Source organism: Protopterus annectens, chromosome 4.part0 (assembly GCF_019279795.1).
Source record: "Protopterus annectens isolate FY-2018-M chromosome 4.part0, PAN1.0, whole genome shotgun sequence".
Classification (NCBI taxonomy): Eukaryota; Metazoa; Chordata; order Ceratodontiformes; family Protopteridae; genus Protopterus; species Protopterus annectens.
Genome location: NC_056733.1, coordinates 1,081,609,599 through 1,081,628,257, shown reverse-complemented (window position 1 = coordinate 1,081,628,257; position 18,659 = coordinate 1,081,609,599). Strand labels below are relative to the sequence as shown.

General features: G+C 40.2%; 1 protein-coding gene across 1 annotated transcript in view; it reads right to left on the bottom strand.

Moving 5' to 3' along the window:
• IK (IK cytokine) overlaps nt 1-18,659 on the bottom strand; it is a 776,265-nt gene that overhangs the window by 352,994 nt on the left and 404,612 nt on the right. The window contains exon 12 of the mRNA XM_044069023.1: nt 6,945-7,155. Coding sequence (XP_043924958.1) covers nt 6,945-7,155 — 211 coding nt within the window. The remainder of the gene's footprint in view (nt 1-6,944; nt 7,156-18,659) is intronic.

Sequence of the window (18,659 nt, the reverse complement as noted above, 5' to 3'; positions counted from 1 at the left end):
TGGGATCACTTCTATGGCCCTGGTGTACAGAGGCTCAGGAATCTAGTCTAAAAGGGAGGCGAAAGCCAACACATTCTGGCTAGGCTTATAAATGCCCTAGGGCAGATAGCCTAGTACCTACCTATGAACCTATACAACCAATAGTAGGTGGGTTGCTGCTATTTTAATGATGGTATGAATTGTACAATTTATTCTGATGAAGTTCCATGAGGAGGAACAAAAGCTCTTAATCTGTTATTTAAAGTTTTTCTGCGTGGTTCCTGTTTGTATTATTTTATTTATTTATTTCATTTCAAGTAAACTGTTTTAACTAGTAGTGTTTGCCTTTACTGGATCCAAGCTGGCCGACTGGGTTTATTTTTTTATTATTTGCAGCAGTCATACAGGCCAAAGTCAAACTGAAAATAAAGTCCCTTCAAAACACACACAATAAAGATAAATAATGGGGTACAAACAGGTGTAACTGAAAATTGTTAAATATATATTTCCTGCAAATAAAAAGGCATGCACTGAGAAGAGCAGTTTGGTGCTTTTGTCTGAAAAGTCCTGGAAAGATGACAAACTAGTCTGTCACACAAATCATGACTTATATCAAAAAGATTCAGAAATCCAAAGCAAAGGCATTAGCTGCAATCACTACTGAGTCCAGGAATAGAGAAGTGCAAAGTTTCGCAATTTAGAGCAAGCAAAGGATGACCAGTTTATAAGAGGAAATTTAAGGGACAAACACAGGCAATGATAAAGTACAGTTGTGTACAATTGCTATAAATGTAGATGTTAGAGTGCATTCACTGTTGTAGTCATTACATTTGGATAATCTGCTGGCAGGTTGCCCTCAGTCAGCCTGAATAACAAAGTCTTGGGTCCTGCGTCGGTTGCTGTCTCTTCTTCCATGACGTCAGGTTGTCAGGGGTATAAAACATGCAGTTGACACCATTTTAATCAGTTTTTCATGCCCCAGATGTCAGTTGCCTCCCAAAAGGGGAGCAACAAATTTATTTATTTAGAATATATATATATATATATATATATATATATATATATATATATATATATATATATATGCATGCAATTTAGAAAACAAAAGATGTACCCCCAACTAAAAGCAAATATACCAAAAAGGCTTTTGAGCATAGTAAAAGAAAGAAGAGGTATAATAAAAGGAGAAAAAGGGGGGCTTGCGGGTGGGTAGCCAGGACTGCAACAGTGAATACACTCGAACATCTACATTTATGGTAAGTGTACACAACTGTACTATGCTCTTCGTGTTTCACTGTTGCAGTCATTACATTTGGGTAGAATCCCAAAGCTATGGTTGTGAGGATGGAATTATACAGCATTAGGAGCAGCTACAAGGCCCTGCAGGACAGCAGTGGCAAAGCCTGCTCTGGATTTAGAAAAAGAGAGGTAAATGGTAATGTTTGGTGAACGTATGAACTGAGCTCCAAGTAGCAGCTTCTAGAATGTCTCTGGTAGGAACCCCTGTGAGAAAAGCTGCAGAAGTAGATGCAGCCCTGGTGGAATGGGATCTGCTCCCCATGGGGAAAGGTTTACCATGGTGTATGTAGCAGAAATGAATACAATGGCTTATCCACTTTGAAAAAGTCTGATTTGAAATAGCCTTTCCCTCTGCCCCTGCAGCAAATGCCACCAGTAATTGCTCAGATTTTCTTAGAGATTTTGTCCTGTTTAAGTAGAATCTTAGTTGTCTGTGTACATCCAAAGAATGCAGAATCCGCTCCCCCTTGTTCTGTGGATTTGGGAAAAAGGTTGGCAGATGAATGGTCTGATTAAGAGCCACACTGGATACCACCTTAGGCATAAAGGATGGATTGGTCCTGAGGGCCACCCTGTCCGGACAAAAGACAATGAAAGGCTCCACTGCCATGAGAGCCTGTAGTTCTGAGATCCTTCTAGCTGAAGTGACTGCTAAAAGAAAAGCTGTCTTCAAAGAGAGAAATTTTATGTCTGCAGTAGCAGCTGGTTCAAAAGGAGGAAGGGTGAGTTTTTCCAGCACAAAATTGAGGTCCCATGCAGGAGGTGGCGCTCTCCTGGGAGGTCTCAAATTTTTGGCCCCCCTGAGGTACTGCTTTAGCAGGGGATGAGAAAAGAGAGGAGGTTCTGTGTTGTAATGAGCCGAAATGGCAGAGCCATGGATCTTTACGGAAGAAAATGATAGGCCCTTATGAAGCATCTCAGTTAAATATTGCAGAATTTGAGGAATATTGGGCATTGCTGTGTTTATTCCTTGTGCTTGGTTCCAGGCACAGAATCTTTTCCATTTATCAGCAAAAGATTTTCTAGTACTAGGCCTTCTAGCATCCAAAATGACATGCATCACAGGTTTACTCAGAGATGTGACTGGTGAAATTAGTTGAACAGCCACGCTGCAAGATTCAGAGTTAGGAGAGGAGTGTGCAGAATTTGATAGTTCTGCTGAGACAGTAGATAAGGTGTCTGAGGCAGGTACCACAGAGATAGGTGTGACATATTGCGTAGGAGGGAATACCAGTGTTGGCGAGGCCAGTCTGACGCAATCAGAATCATTTTTGTTTTTTCCTGTCTGACTTTTAGTAAAACCTTGGAGAGCAGAGGCAGAGGGGGAAAGGCATAGATTGACAGGTTTTTCCAGCTGAAGGATACAGCATCCACTTTCCAAGCTTTTTTGTGAGGAATTCTTGTGCAGAATTTGTCCAACTGATAGTTTTGGGGAGAGGCAAAAAGATCCATGTCTGGGCTCCCCCATCTCTTTGTGTCAACATGCTGAAGATTTGTGGATTCAGTTTCCACTCGTGTGGGTCCATAAGATTTCGGCTTAGTTCATCTGCCAGAACATTTTGCTTTCCTGGCAGGAATTGAGCTTGTAGATGTATCTGGTAAGTCAAGGCTGTGTTCCACAAAGCCATGGATAGTCTGAAAAGGGGGTAGGAGTGGGTACTCCCCTGCTTGTTTATGTACCACATAACTGTGGTATTGTCCGTCTTTATCAGTAGTTGTCCTGGATGAAGAAAGTCCTTGAAGGCTGTCAGAGCATTCTGTACAGCTAGCATGTCTTTCTGGTTAATATGCAGGTGCATTTGAAATGGGCTCCATTCACCCTGAGTGCATCTCCCTGCCAGATGGTCCCCCCAAGCATAATCTGATGCATCTTTAGTCAGGTTTTGGATGGCAGGGGGTGGAATGAATGACAGTCCCTTGTTTTGGTGACAGGTCTCTGCCCACCATAGGAACTCCTGTTGCATGCAAGGAATGATAGGAATCATGGTTTCCAGCCTGTGACAATGTTGACTCCATAAGCTTTTTAAGTACCACTGAAGTTTCCTCATATGCAGTCTTGCACATGGAATTAGTAGAATGCAGGACGTCATGAACCCCAAGGCCTGTGGAATTTGCCTTGCAGATAGCTGGGTTTTTGTGGCCACTTGTTTGAAATATGTCAATTTAATTTGCTTGTCTGGTGTGAGGTAAGCCATCTGGCCAGCTGTATTCAAGCTTGCACCCAGGAATGTAATTATTTGAGAGGGTACCAATTGTGATTTCTTTTCGTTGATGGTGTACCCTAGGCATGTGAGAAGCCTTTTCACAAACGCCAGATGTTGTAGGAGAGTGTCCTTGTTTTCTGCCTGAATTAGACAATCGTCCAGATAAGAATAAATATGAATGTTTTTTTTGTCTGCAGAATGGTGCCAGGCAATTTGTGAAGACCCTGGGCGCAGTAGATAAGCCAAAGGGCAGTGCAGAGAACTGGTAATGCAAATAGCCTGCTTTGAAGCGAGGTATCTTCTACAAGATTCCCTGACTGGGATACGCAGGTAAGCCTCTCTTAAGTCTAGAGTTACCAACCAGGCATCCTTGCCCATCATAGGCAGTAACTGCTGTAGAGTCAGCATCTTGATTTTAGAATGTCCAGGAAAGTATTTAGAATGGATAAGTCCAGAACTGGACACCATGATTTGTCTTTTCTGGGTACCAGAAAAGGTCTTGAATAAAAACCTTGTCCTTTTTCCTTTTCTGGTACTGGTTGAATAGCCCCCATATTCATGGGGGACATAACTTGTTTCTGGGCCTCTGCCCACTGATTTGGAGGCAGATCTGGCCATCTGTTTGGAATTGGCAACATGTGGAAATGAAATCTGTACCCCTGGGATACTATATTTAAGACCCACTTGTCCTGGGTAACTAGATCCCAATTTTGTGCATGAAGTGCTAGTTTTCCCCCAAAAAAGGCTGCCAAAAGATATGTGCTTGGAAATGGCAGAGGAAAGTCACTGAGACTGTTTTATGTAGAGAGGGGCCTTGCTACTTCCAGATTTGGATGTGGAGGCACCCCATTATTTTGTTCTGTAAGTTCCTTGTGACTGAAACATTGAGCCTTTGGAATGTCTGGGTTTGGCCTGAGCGGCTCTGTTGGGTACTGGAAAGGACCAATTCTTAGTAGGCCTGTGCCTGAACCTGGGCGGCTGCACTTGTAGGAAATCTTTTACAGTTTGCGTAGATTTAGCTTGGTCTTCCATCTTTTTCAAAACGTCTTCTGCCTTATTACCAAATAGACTGCCCTGTTGTTAAAGAGCATCCAACAATTTTGCTTTAACATGATCAGGCAGATTTTGCTCCTTGAGCCAAGCATGCCTTCTTATCACACATCCAGTTACAGCAGCCCTGCAAGAGGCCTCCAAGGAATCAAAACCACATTGCAAAGTATGCTTTCCAACTTGTTCAGCTAAATGCAATAAATCCTGTAACTCTATTTTCCACACAGTCAGAAATCAACATCATTTTCTGTTTCAGTAAGCCCATGACATGCTGCTGATATTTAAGCATATGAAATAGACAGTTTAAAGTCCTGATTGCCAGGGTTGCAGACATGTAAACCTTCTTACCCAATCTATCCAGTGCCCTGGAGTCTATATCAGAAGGGGTAGGATTTTTAGCAGTAGAAGCCTTAACACCCTTGGGACCCTGAGAAATTGTTTCAGGATCAACAGTAGGGTTTTTAAAAAGAAACTTGTGAGAGTCAGGAACCCTGTAATATCTGTCTGGCTTACTAGGAGCCGGAGGCAGGGAATCAGGAGGCATGCTGGATTCTGAGAAAACATCAACAATGTCTACAACAGGAGGTATAGTCAAAGGCCTATGCTGAGGAAGAAGGAAATCCCTAAGCCTTTTTTTGGATTCTGAAAAATCCTGACTCTCCCAATGAAAATGTTCCCTTAAGGTATGCAAAATTTCTCCACAAGAAAAATCCTCAAGAGGAGAAGCAGAAGGAATGGATTCTTCTGCATCAGAATCCTCATAGGTGGAATAGAAAATTCCTGATCAGAAGAAGAATCAGAAGAAATAGACACCTGATCTGAAGATTCATAATCAGTGCCTTGCCTAGGTCTCTTAGCAGGAGGGGGTTGGGAACCCCTGATCAAGGTAATTAAATCCTCAGCCATTTTGATCATTTGTTTTTTAGGCATAGGGGCCTGAACACGTGTCCCATGCGTCAGTTTTTTGGACATTGAAGTTGGTTTTGGTCTTGTTTTTGATGATGGCGTCAGTTTAATGTACAAATCTTTAGGCCTGAAAACACCCTCAGAAGCCGGTGCCTGCTCAGCGGCTGCAGACCCATCTAAGGGAGAGACATCCATGGGTCCAATACTTCAAGTGTCTCATGGCATACCGGACTCTGAATGGGTCTCGGTAGAGGCCTGTGAATCAAAAGTAGCGGGCATCAGGGGCTGCGAAAGCACCTCACTGAGTACCGGCGACTGGCACAGGAGAAGCTTCCTCGCTGGTTCTGAACCTCGACAGTCTGTCTCTGTCTTTTTCTTTGCGTTTTTTGTGTATTCCAGTAGTCGGATCGCTAACCGACGACATTTCTGGATAGTTAAATCTTGAGCCAAAATAATGAGATGCAAAAAATATATCGACGCTTGACAGTGTGTTGATTAAATTTAGCACAAAACCAACAGCAAGGCACGTTGTGGTCAGGGCCTAGGCAAGGAATACAGTACAAATGAAAGTCCTTATGAGGTATTTGCTTCTCACAAGTAATACAATTATTAACTTTTACTGACATTGGTAAGGAGCAAGAAAAAGCTTCCCCAATGGGGTACTTAGCGTTAGGTTGAAGACTTCAGTTCTGAAACTCGAAAACGAAAATTTCCGGAGTCGGCCGACCGGCACTTGCAAACTGCTTCGGGCACCGCGCGGCAAGAAAGACAGATTAAAATGGCGTTGGCTGCATGTTTTATACCCCTGACGACCTGCCGTCATGGAAGAAGAGACCGCAACTGACGCAGGACCCAAGACTTTGTTATTCAGGCCGACTGAGGGCAACCTGCCAGCAGATTACCCAAATGTAATGACTGCAACAGTGAAACACGAATAACATCCAAGCAGCCCATTTAATCCTGCAGGATGGTACCAGGACAGTACTACAAGCAAACAAGCCCAGCCACATGGTGGCAAGAATTATCCAGTTTCCAGGAGCCTTATCAGTGTATATTACACTGGAAAAAAATTCTCACAATCCGTAATATTTACTCCCCAAAATAAGTACCCAAGTGCCTTGTTAATTTTCCTCACTGTCTTTTCACAATATATAGCAAAGTCCAGATTTTCTTTTCTGCTTATAGTTACCCTGCCAAGATTGTTTTCCACTAGCCATCTCTCTTCTTCTACTCAACAAAGCACAAAGACTTGCATATCCCCCCATCTTCAATTCCATCTGCAACATCTTTGTCCATAAAGCTATCTACTGCAGGTTACTAGAGACCAACCAGTGAACCTCAATATGATTATTAGCACGTTCTCTAGTTCCTGCCCAAGACAGTCTTTCAAGTGTTTGTGAATTTCTTTCTGACTGAAAAAAGCACCGAAAAAGACATAATGCTTAAGCTTAGGGTATTTACAAACCTGACCCTCTATTTTCAGGATTTCTGTTTAATAAGGCTTACCTCATCATCAGCCTTTGGCTTTTCAAAGTATGTGTGTCTTATTGCTTCTTCCTCTTCTTCTTCTTCTTTCTCTCTCTCTCTCTCTTTTTCTTGTTCCTTTTCTTTCTCTACCCGTTCACGCTCTTTCTCCTTCTCACGCTGTTTCTCACGGTCTTTTTCCCTTTGCATCTTCATTGCAGTTGGTACATAATCTCCAATGTCATCAAAGATACTAAAAAGTTAAGCATAACAAGCACTCAACAAAGATTTGTCACAAGAAATAAAAATTACATCCTTACTATTATCTCCGTCACCTCTCAACTACTTTCACTATCCATGCTCAGTGATGTTTTATTCAATTGTAAGTAAGAAGGCCTGTAAAAACCTTAGACTCTGCCCAGCACTGAAATAAACACTCCCAAAAGTATGCATGATAACATGGAAAATGAACCTTCACATAAAATTAGTTTTTGTTCTTGTTTTTTTTTTGCTTTTGTTTTATGTTATATATTTATATTTTAATAGAGTGATGTTATAAAATTCAAAAATGTCTAATGTATAGCATAAAATGTGGCTTTCAACAGTCAGTTTTAAAAATGCAGTTTAAAGATGAAGTTTTAAAAGTTCTAAAGATGAGCTTCAGTAGAGCAGCTTTATGAGTCTATTGAGTTCATTGGTTCTCATCTGATTGAATTGATTAATTAACTCTATTAACTTGTTAATTTATTAACCTGCTTGAGTTAGATATGGTCTTAAAATGCATTGATGTTAAAACCTGAAGAAGAGTGTTTTGTTACAAGTGAAAGCGCTTGTTTTTTCATATTAAACTTGGTCTATGATTCAACTGTTCGTGGTGGTCCTCTCCTGTTACTTTATAATTATTACTCCCAAAAGTATGCATGATAACATGAAAAATGAACCTTCACATAAAATTAGCCAATTTCAATTGAACACTCACATTATCATTCCTTTTTTTACTATGGAAATACAGAACTTAAAAAAAAAAACAGATGGCATGTTCTTCACAGACTAGAAACGCCCAAGTACACTTAACACAATTTTCCTCTGGTACAAAGCAAATGCTGAAGGTGTGATGGAGAAGACAGAGGTACCTGGGACTTTTGGGAAGGTAACAATAGGCAGATTTAAAAAAAAATCATTACAAGTACGTTTGTCAGAAATATTGATGGAGCAAATGGTTTAAGAAGAAAATTATTGTTTTGAGCTGGGATATATAATCTGAAATGCTTAGACATGGTAAGGCCTCAACAAACTTAATGCTATTGTCTGCCTGAAAAACAATAACTAGAAAATGAAAACCAAAACAACTGTAATTGAAACACCGCAAATTGTAAAGAAGCTAAAAGAACTGGAAGTGGGATCTCTAGAAAAGGGATGGAGCAAATTACACAAAACAGAAGGAATTTGTGGGAGGATTGCATGCAAAATAACATTCAGAAGTAAAATTTAAGCAAAGGCAGGAACTGAGCAATTTATGTAGTGTTGGAGCGAATGATAATTGTTAAAAGGAAAACATGAAACTAGCTATGAAAAAAATGTTGCTATTTGTCTTTTTTTCTATTAACATACATGTATCTATGTTATAACTTAAAATGTAATTTCATAAAGATGAAAACAGGATTATGTTTTTTATGCTAATAAAACAAAATTAATAACTTTCAGCCCTGAAACTCCTTCCGAAAATAACCTTAATTTCAGCCATAATGGCTATTACTAACACTCCCTTCACTATGTAGATCAGATAAAACTACCAGAAGTAATAATAGATCAGCGATTAAAGTCTAATAAACATACCGACTATATGGTAAGCAAAACCAATCAAAAAACAGAGATATTTTATTTTACAAAACAAAATCATAAGTTAACCTACATCCCCCTAATCACCAGTACTCTGAAAGCTCACTTAAGATATGAAATAATAATGTGATAATATATTTAAATACATAGCAAATCTACCTAATACAACATATCACTGCACTGCAGAAAATTGGTTGACTAGAGCTACAAAAGACAAACTGCTTCTAAATTACACCTAACATATTCATAACTAACTACAGCACACAAACTCACTCATCATCCAGAAAACTGCCCTGCACTACTAAACTTACTACTACCCTACCACCCGCTCTAGTAACAAATTCTTATTACTTATGAAGAAGTCAAATAATGTTGCAGGAGACTTGCTCTACTACCAAAATATTGCTAAACTCTGGGATAGTACCCCTATACAAATAACTCTCTGACAAACTCAGCTGCTTTAAACCACTTCCTAAACAACATCTTAACCAATCCTGGTCCTACACATGCTCATCACCAGGTTAAGACTTTCTGTTCACATTACACTCCAAATATTATCCAAAATACTCTCAACCTCTCAATGAAATGACATTTTTATACATAACTGCTGCCTGTACAATCCATTAAGCTGCACATGGGCTATCTCTTTAGTAACTTCCACCTCTGTAAAAGTCATAGAATGGAGAAATATAACTCCTGTTTGTATAAAAATCTAAATAGAAATGTATAACTACTCTGGGTTTAACTGCAACTTAGTATAATGCAATGTAAGCAAATGGAGCTCGTCTCCCCAGGCCTCTGCAGAAAATGGGTATTACCCAGTTGGACATTCCTGGTAAACAAAAAGACAAACACACAAAATAAATAAACTGAAGGAGTACAGAGCATACTATATAAACCCAATAAACGTCCCACATTGCCCATTCTAAGAGTACATTCCTTCAAGGCCTTTGAAATCTCTACACCAAAATCAAACACTTATCAAAAATCATACAATAATTATAGAGAGACTATGTGATATCTGTATCTAAAGTTTGGAATACTACCCCAAAAGAAAATCAAGTGGAGTCCCACACTCAAACAAATATAGTCAAATTAAAACAATATGTATGTTTGTATGCACATACATGCATGGAACCTGGCACTGCCCATGCATAAGGTAATAACCTGAAGTCATCTCAGACTGAGCCATGATAACCACAGAATATTACATGAAATATCACATGACCTTTAATACTGCTACATGTTCTTCCTCTTACCTTCTTTCAATATCCCTCTCTCTCCTTTCAATTCTCTTTCACTGCCTTCAAAGCTACAAAATGGCTAGTTCTTTATCCATCTTATATTATTTTTTTCTCTTTGCTAATCTCTCTTATGTTCTCGGTCTCCTTTCTGTCTTCTATTTTCTTTACTTACCTTTAAAGCTACACTGTTGGTCTTTTTATCGTATCCTACAACCACGGCAGGCCTTAGGCATAGGTGAACTAGGCAACCGCCTAGGGCGCCATACAGCCCGATCACATAAAGGGCGCAATTTTATTTCTTTAAATTATTTATTTATTTATTTACATTTGTTGACCGGGAATGTCCGACTGGACGCAGGTCCATTTTCAGCGGAGGCCCGGGGAGAAAAGCTCCACAAATTAAAATATTACAGACATATTTACAGATTAAGAATCCTAGCAATGAAAATATAACAAACATAGTTACAGATGAAGGACATATTACATTCAGCAGATAACTAGCATCTGTTCTATCCACGAAGTCATAGCAGATATTAACAATTGTTACAATAAGAAGTTACTGCCACATAATAAGTAGATAGGCATGGAAGTATCAGAGCTTGCTGTATCAAAGGTAGTTTGTGGGGTGGAAGAGAGGTAGAGGGTAGATGGAGTGGGAGAAGTTAGAGGGGAGAGTTACAAGGGCATAGCCAGCATGTTTTTAGATGTGCTTTAAGTAAAGCTTTGAAGTGGGTGCATGATGGTAGAGAGGTTATTGTAGGGGGGTGTTCCATAATTTGGCTATAGCGCTGGAGGATAGTGCTTCTCCAGCAGTGTTATTGGCTCTAGTAACCTGTAATTGATTTTTTTGCTGGACTGTAGTGGTCTGGTGGTGAGATAGGGTTGGAGTACATACTGGAGGGATGGGACCTTTAGAGGATGGTTAACCAGTTTGTGAGCGAGTGTGAGTTGATACCATTGAAGGAGGTGAGGGAGTTCTAGCCAGCTTAGTTTAGTAAGTGAGAGCCAGTGGTGAATGTGGTAGGATGCCCCAGTGGCGATTTTGTTGTAGCAGGTCTCGAGTTTATTTAGATCGCATTGCCTTACGTTGGTATATATTTGACAGGCATAAAGAAGGGTGGAGATAAGGTGCAAATTTGCAACTGAAATCCTAGCTGATTTGGGGAGGAGTTGCTTATTTCTGTATAAGGCTCCTAGTTTTTGGTGGTCTTTGTTTATGGTCATGGATATGTGAATGTCAAATTTGAGATTGTTGTCTATTTCAACTCCTAGCAATTTGGTGTGATCTGTTGGGTGGATAGTGGTGTTGTCCTTTGTGTGATAAAGTGAGAGTTGTTTTGAGTAGGTTTGATGGGTTCGAAGATGAGGAGTTTAGTTTTGCTTGGGTTGAGTATTAACTGGGCATCGGATACCCAAGTTTCAACAGAGGAAAAGGCATGCTGTGTGACCTTTTGCAGTTCGGGTAGGGACTGGGAGGAGCAGATGATGGTCGAGTCACCTGCATATTGTAAGAGTGTGCCATGTTTGGTGGCAGAGGCTAGATTATTGGTGAAAATAGAGAAGAGTAGGGGTCCAACGATGGATCCTTGGGAAACACCAATAGAGACAGGTAGTTGGGGAGATATGTAATTTTGCCATACAACAGATTGCTGGTGGTCAGACAGGTAACTTTGAAAGCAGTTGGTGACTGACTGAGAAAAGGATAGGTTATTGAGTACACAGAGGAGTTGTTTGTGTGGGACCATGTCAAATGCTTTAGATTGGTCTAGGAAAGTAGCAGAGGAGAGATGGCCATTGTTTTTATGGTGAAGGATAGTGTTAGTAAAAGAGAGTAAGGCAGTGGTGGTGCTATGGTTTGGTTGGAAACCATGTTGAGTATTAGAAAGGAGGTTGTTAGTAAGGAGGTAGTCTGAGATTTGAGAGTGAATGCACCTTTCTAGTATTTTCGAGAGTGGAGATAAAATCACTATGGGGCGGTAGTTGGTTAGATCTGTGGTGGGGCCATCTTTGTGAAGGGGAATGATGTGTGATATTTTCCATAGTGTAGGGATGTAGCATTCTGACAGAGATCGGTTAATCAAGATGGATACTGGGTAGGCTAGGGCGTCAGCTGCAATTTGCAGGAATTCACTTGGAAGGTTGTCTACTGCTAATTTTGTGGGTTTAAGTTTAGTTAAGAGTTTTCTTATGTTGGAGGTAGGAATGGGAGAAAATGAGAAGAGTGTGGGGAGATTACTGGGTGAAGGTGTGGGGTGTAGGGGAGGGGGTTGTGTTGTCTAGCTAGTGATAGTATGGTTTGTGTGAAATGTGTGTTGAATGAGGTAGCAATATTTTCGGAGGAGTGAGGAATGTTAGGTGTAGGGGTATTGATTTTATCTGGGTGGAGGATGGAGTTTATGGAGGTTCAGAATTGTTTGGGGTTGTGTTGGGAGGTGTTGAGGACAGACTGGTAGTATTGGATTTTGTCCTCCTTTATTAGCTTTTTGACTCTATTGCGTAGTTCTACGAATTTCTGTCTAGCTGAGCGGGTTTTGGTTTTGTGCCAGTGTTCCCAGGCTTTATCTTGGTTTTTCATTTCTGACCTACTGGTTTTCTGTAGTCATGGGGAGGGTTGGGCTTTGGTTCTGGTAAGTCTTACGGGGGCATGATTATTTAGGATGCTTATGAAGGCAGTATTGAAAAAATTGGACTGCGTCATCTAGGCTGAGGTAATTTAGAGGGTGCCAGTTACATTCTTTGAGGGATGAGATGAATGTGATTGGGTTAAAGTGTAGTTTTTTACGTATTTGACGGTAGATGACCGGTTTAACTTGATATAGGTGTTTTTTGAGTAGGAATGTTGGGGAATGATCACTGAGGCTATATGATAGGCAGCCTGCTATATAGGCCTGGGGAATCTTGCTGACTACTATCCAATCCACGGTAGTGTGCTTGTTGGAGTTTTTATTTATTCTGGTTGGTGACTGGACTAGTTGGGTGAAGCCATGAAGGTTTAGATGCTGGGTTGGATGGTTGCCGCAACAGGATTGCCAATCAATATTGAAGTCACCTAAAATTATGGTCTCTTGAGGGAGATGGTGGGTAGTCCAGCTTAGGAGGTTTTCTAGTGGAGGGATATTTTGTCCAGGTGGGAAGTAGCATCCTACTATGTTGATGGTTTTATTTTGGTTTATTTTCAGGTAGGTACATATTTCTTCATTGGCAATTTGGGGAGCTGAGGAGTTCAGAATATGGATGTTTAAATGCTGTTTAAATATTATAGCTATACCACCTCCTTTCGGTCTAGTCATAGTATGTTGTAACCATTAGGGAGGATTTGCTCACTGGTAATATGAGGTTTTAGCCAGGTTTCTGTCAGGATGATTATATCTGGGGAGTATACGTCTATGGTGGCATGGAGTTCACAGACTTTGTTGGCTATACTTCTGATATTTAGACTTAGCAGAAGGAGGTCATTTGGTTTTCTACTGGCTGAGATTTGGGAGATGTGGTTGTTAGTTTGATTATTAGAAGTGGTGCTGGAGATGGAGGGGCCAGGGTTGGGGTGGATGTCTCCACTGAGGGCAAGTTTTGATATGCATGAGGTTATTAGTTTTATCAGTTTGTGAAAGAGTTTGCATTTTAGGGAAACTTTATGACTGGGTGCAGTCAGTAACAGATGTGGTGGGAGGGTTATTTTCTTAACTTGTAGGGATGCATTTAGTTTTAGTATTTTAGTTGATAGAATAAACTGAGGTGGTGGTGCTGCGGTAGCGTTGTTGCCTCATAGGAAGACGTTGTCCTGTTTGATTCTCAGCTAAAGCGTCTTCTGTGTGGAGACATGCGTGAATGGGCACACCTTCGTTGAAGGTTGTGCATCAGGGCCGGCAACTTGGCACATAAAAATCTAGTGCCAATCATTAGCGGACCGGAGTTCCGCTGTGGTGACCCCTAACCGGAAAAAAGCCGAAAGACCCAACAACAACAACATTTTAGTTGATAGAATATGTGGGGGATGCATAGGGATGTTTCTTGAGATGGTGGGAGAGGAGCAGAGTGAGGGTGAGTCATAAGTGATGGAGTGAATAGTTGTACAGTGGTAGTGGTTGAGTGGGGGTATAATGGAGTTTTGATAAGATGTAAGACATGCAAGGAGAGGGTATGCAAAGAGTACAAGTATGGTATGCTTATTCATGTTAACAGAAGAGGAGGGATAGTAGAGGGAAGATGGTGGATTTAGAGTTGGGAGTAGTGTTGTGGTTGGTGGTAAAAATGATGGGAGGGGTTTGTTCTAATAAAGGTAGGACCACAGGGGATGGGTGGGAATTGGGGGCAGGGTGAGGAGCGAAGCAGGAAGAGACCTGTTAGCTCCTCTTAGGAGGGGTTGTGGGCTGGAAAACAATCAGATAACTGAATATAGACCTTTATATAAGTTCTGTGCTATGCATTCCTAGTGGGGGAGGAGGGTAGGGACTAATTGCAGGAGGAGTCCTGTGGGAGTGATTGACAGGTCTCTCAACCAGATTCTGGAAGATGGGCAATTCAAACAAACAATCAACTGACTCAAACTGTAGTTAAGTGATATGGAGAGAGTACCAAGAGAATAGATGAATTGCAGTTAAGTAAATGGCAGTACAGTTCAAGGGGGGGAACTAAACCAGCACAAGTTATTTAGTCTGGGTTTGTGCTGTTCTCGGCGGTACACTGTCCGTAAAACGGAGACTGCCTGTGGCAGCCGGGAGATTCATTTTCTTTTTATTAAAAAAAAAAAAAAAAAAAAAAATTAAGGACGTTCTTCTTTAAGAACGCCCTCCTTTTATAGCCGCAGATGACGAAAACAGGTTGCAAATACCTGCTGTGCCTGTGCGACAGATTATGTACGTCTTTGTTTGGGGGCGTGGAATTTGATTTGCAGAAGACGTTGCGTACTGGAGCAAAAATGGACAAGTGAGAGGTAAGGGTATGTGTGGATTATTGAAAGAAAGTAATATTTGGAAATGTAGTGTACAAGATTTTCAATATGTTTTATAACGGAGTTATCTAGTGGCCACTCATTTAAGCTTCAAAACTGATTTGTATTCATTTTCATTGAAATATGCAGAAGAGGGTTACTAAAATTCTGCTGTTGAGGAGATAAAAAAAGAGGAGGGTTAGGTATGTAAAGAAAGGTTTAACATTTAATGACTGTGCAAAGTTCAGGAAGGCTGTGAGGAGGGGCTTGACTGGAATTTATTATGTTATCTAATTCAAGAAGGTGGTACGGCCTTGAGAAAAACATTGGAATGTTATACTAGAAAATGTGAATATAGGTCAACAGAGGCATCCAGAGGGTCCCATAGAAATGGAAGGTAAAGCAGCAGCTAAGTGCAACAACTCTCTAAGGTTAAATGGCCATCTACATGTATGGCTGTGTGATTTAATTCATTCACTAGTTCAACATATTTACTTTCTTAACTGGCAGCCCCATCTGCATTCTATTTCCACCAGCTTTAGAAGTTTGGTCTTGGTCAGTGATTGTTCTGCTCATGTATACACACAAAATAACTAATGGAAATATAAGACTTTAATATTTATTTGCCATCACATCTGATGTTCTCACCCTTTCTGCTGTAAGGCTTTAAAGGTTGTAACATTGACTGATGTGTTCTGGAGGCAGAAGGTCATATAAATTCTACTTTATCATGAACATATTAGATTTCTGCCAAGCTTTCGCAAGAACATACCTATATCCCATTTGAGTACTGTACTTTGTTAGCATAATCCTATGTTTTTTGGTGTTTTTTTTTTTATGTGTGCTTCTTTAGCTAGTAACTTGCCAACAAGGCACATGACCACAAAAGCAAGCTCACAGAATTCTGTGATTTTTTCCCCCGTATGTTTCTGTTTTCTCTCGTTTGCTTTTTAAGCCAAGTATTTTGTCAGACCATACCACTACTATGCATGATGACGTGGAATGCCAGAAGGTGAGCAAGTACCTGCCAGCATACAAGCAAAAACATTCTATTTACATCTTTGTTTTAAATTACTAAATAATCTGTATTTTATATTTCTCACTGCATTCCACAAGTTAAAAATAACCTATGTGGGTCGCCAGCTTCCAGGCAGATTTCAAAGATATATTGCACCTGATCATTATCTTTAAGATAGCAAAACCCAGCTTCGTTTTTCTTTTTTTTTTTTTTTTTTTTTTTTTTTTTAACTGCTATTCCTTCATAGTACTCAGTTATCTGGTTCAGTTCTTGGATGGGGTGTCTTCAGTGTACAATCCACACATCTTCTGTGTGCCTATATGGATTTTCGTCAAATGGTACAGTTTCATTCTATATCACAAAGCATGTAGTAGGTGCACTGGCAATCCCCAAATTACCCACAGGTGTGTGCAACAGGTAGGTAGCATACCCCTCAACTGTCCAGGTTTTTGCAGACTATCCAGATTTTTTGCCCTATATCTTTGTCTGTTCCTTATAAAGGACTGTTCTACTCCCACAACATGTAGATGGATTGCTGATACTGTGTTGTATTTTAAGGGGGTGGGGTGCAGCAGTCTTGAGTATGCCCTCCTCTGGATGAGATGCCTAGTAACTATGAACCTGTTTTCAGTTTGCCGTCCATTCCCTAGTGCAATATTACCCACTTACCATTCTTTTTAATGTAATGTAAGCGATTTATTCTTCAGTGACAGCAGACACTGAATTGGTAGATGAAACACTGAAACAAAGTTGTTTGCTAGCAGCAACCTTTCCATTAGTTACAGATCTCTTTAATGTGGAATTATTCACATGACTTTTACTTCTGCAGAAATTGTGCATATTGACTGATACTGGTGGATTGTAATGACACAAGTATGAGTGGCCTTTATGGTTGAAATGTTCTGATTAGGACAGTTTTGCTATTGGTTCATATAGTTTATTTCATTGCTTACTGGAAAAAATGTTCAAAGCTAAATTTAAAACACTCTAAGTAGTGCTGTATTATATAAGGGATATTGTTTGTGTCTTTCGGCTTTTCCCGGTTAGGGGTCGCCACAGCAGAACTCCGGTCCGCTAATAATTGGCAGTAGATTTTTTACATGCCGAGTTGCCAGCCCTGACGCACAACCTTCAACGAAGGTACACCTATTCACGCACGTCTCCACACAGAAGACGCTCTAGCTGAGAATCGAACAAGACAATGTCTTACTGTTAGGCGACAACACTACCGCAGCACCACCACCGCAGTCTTATTATACAAGGGATATAATATTTTAAAATGACAAGCAGAGTATAAACAGGAAAATAGTAATGCTTCATCTTCGTATAGATACATTTCAGTTTTAAGCTATAATTACAAAGTGTTTATAGCTATAATAGTTATGTGAATGTCAAAGGTGTTGCCAACACTGATAGATGTAAATGTGACTTTGTGGATGGGTGGCAAACATTTGACAAAATTAACAGAAAGTGCTAATACAGACTGTAAAAAAAATGCTCCTGGGGTTGTTGGGTCTTGATGTAGAGAAAAGATTTGATAATGTCAGCTGTGATTTTGCCTTATATTATTTTCACCCTGTCTGTCAAAAAATTAAATCAGTTGAAAATGTCAGACATTAGCTTTGCAATTCCAAATGCTAGGAAATACATTGATTCAAAACCTGTTGTGCTATTAATTCTAGGTAAATTAGAATAGTATTTAAAACTTTCCCTGATTTGGAGCATTTGTCCGGAATTCTTGAGCAAAAGGTTTAGAGGCATGACTGCACTTGCATCCATCTTAGAAAATAGTAATCTAGGTTTGCACCAGTTTTGTTAGGGTTAAATCATTCTATTTTGATGAGAAGCGTGAGAATGTCTCTGTTTTGCAGAAATACAGCTATTAAAAATATTTACTTAAAACATTAAATTATCCTTGGGTAGGCTAAGGTGACTTGTAATTGTTTTTTTAATTAATTTTATCATTTTGACAATGTTTAAGTTTATACACTTATTTTTTTAGATATTCGTTATGGATGTAGGACATATGATGGAGAGTACACCTTTAAACAAAAAGCAGATATATGGACTCAGAATGGAGTGGTGGATGGTTTAAACTATTTAAACATTATATTCAGTTGAAATCTTCTTCTTCTTTTGGCTTTTCCCGGTTAGGGGTCACCACAGCGGATCACCTGTCCGCTCATGACTGGCAGTGGAGTTTTACGGTGTCAAGTTGCCAGCCCGGCGCCCAACATTCCACAGAAGACACACACATGCAGGCACTCCCACCTAGGGCCAATTTAGAGTGTCCAATCCACCTACAACATGTCTTTGTGATGTGGGAGGAAACCGGAGCACCCGGAGGAAACCTACGTGGCCACAGAAAGGACATGCAGACTCCACACAGAAGGCACCCCAGCCAAGGATCAAACCGGAGAACCTCTTGCTGTGAGGTGACAACGCTAACCGCTGCACCACCGCGGCCGCCCATTATATTCAGTTGAGATGATCTGATGACATTCCAAGTTATATGGGATGAAAGTACTTATCAATTTTATTGTTTTCATTGTTTGATTCATAGTCATTTTTTAAAAGTTTTGTAGCCTCTTTTTAATGTCTTGGTTTCATTTTGGAGTTTGTCATTGGGATCTACCATCTTAACACCTGACTTCCTCTGTCTTCAAGCTAGCCTATCACAAATGCAAATATTGTAAATAACTAAAGTGTACTATGTATCCACAATC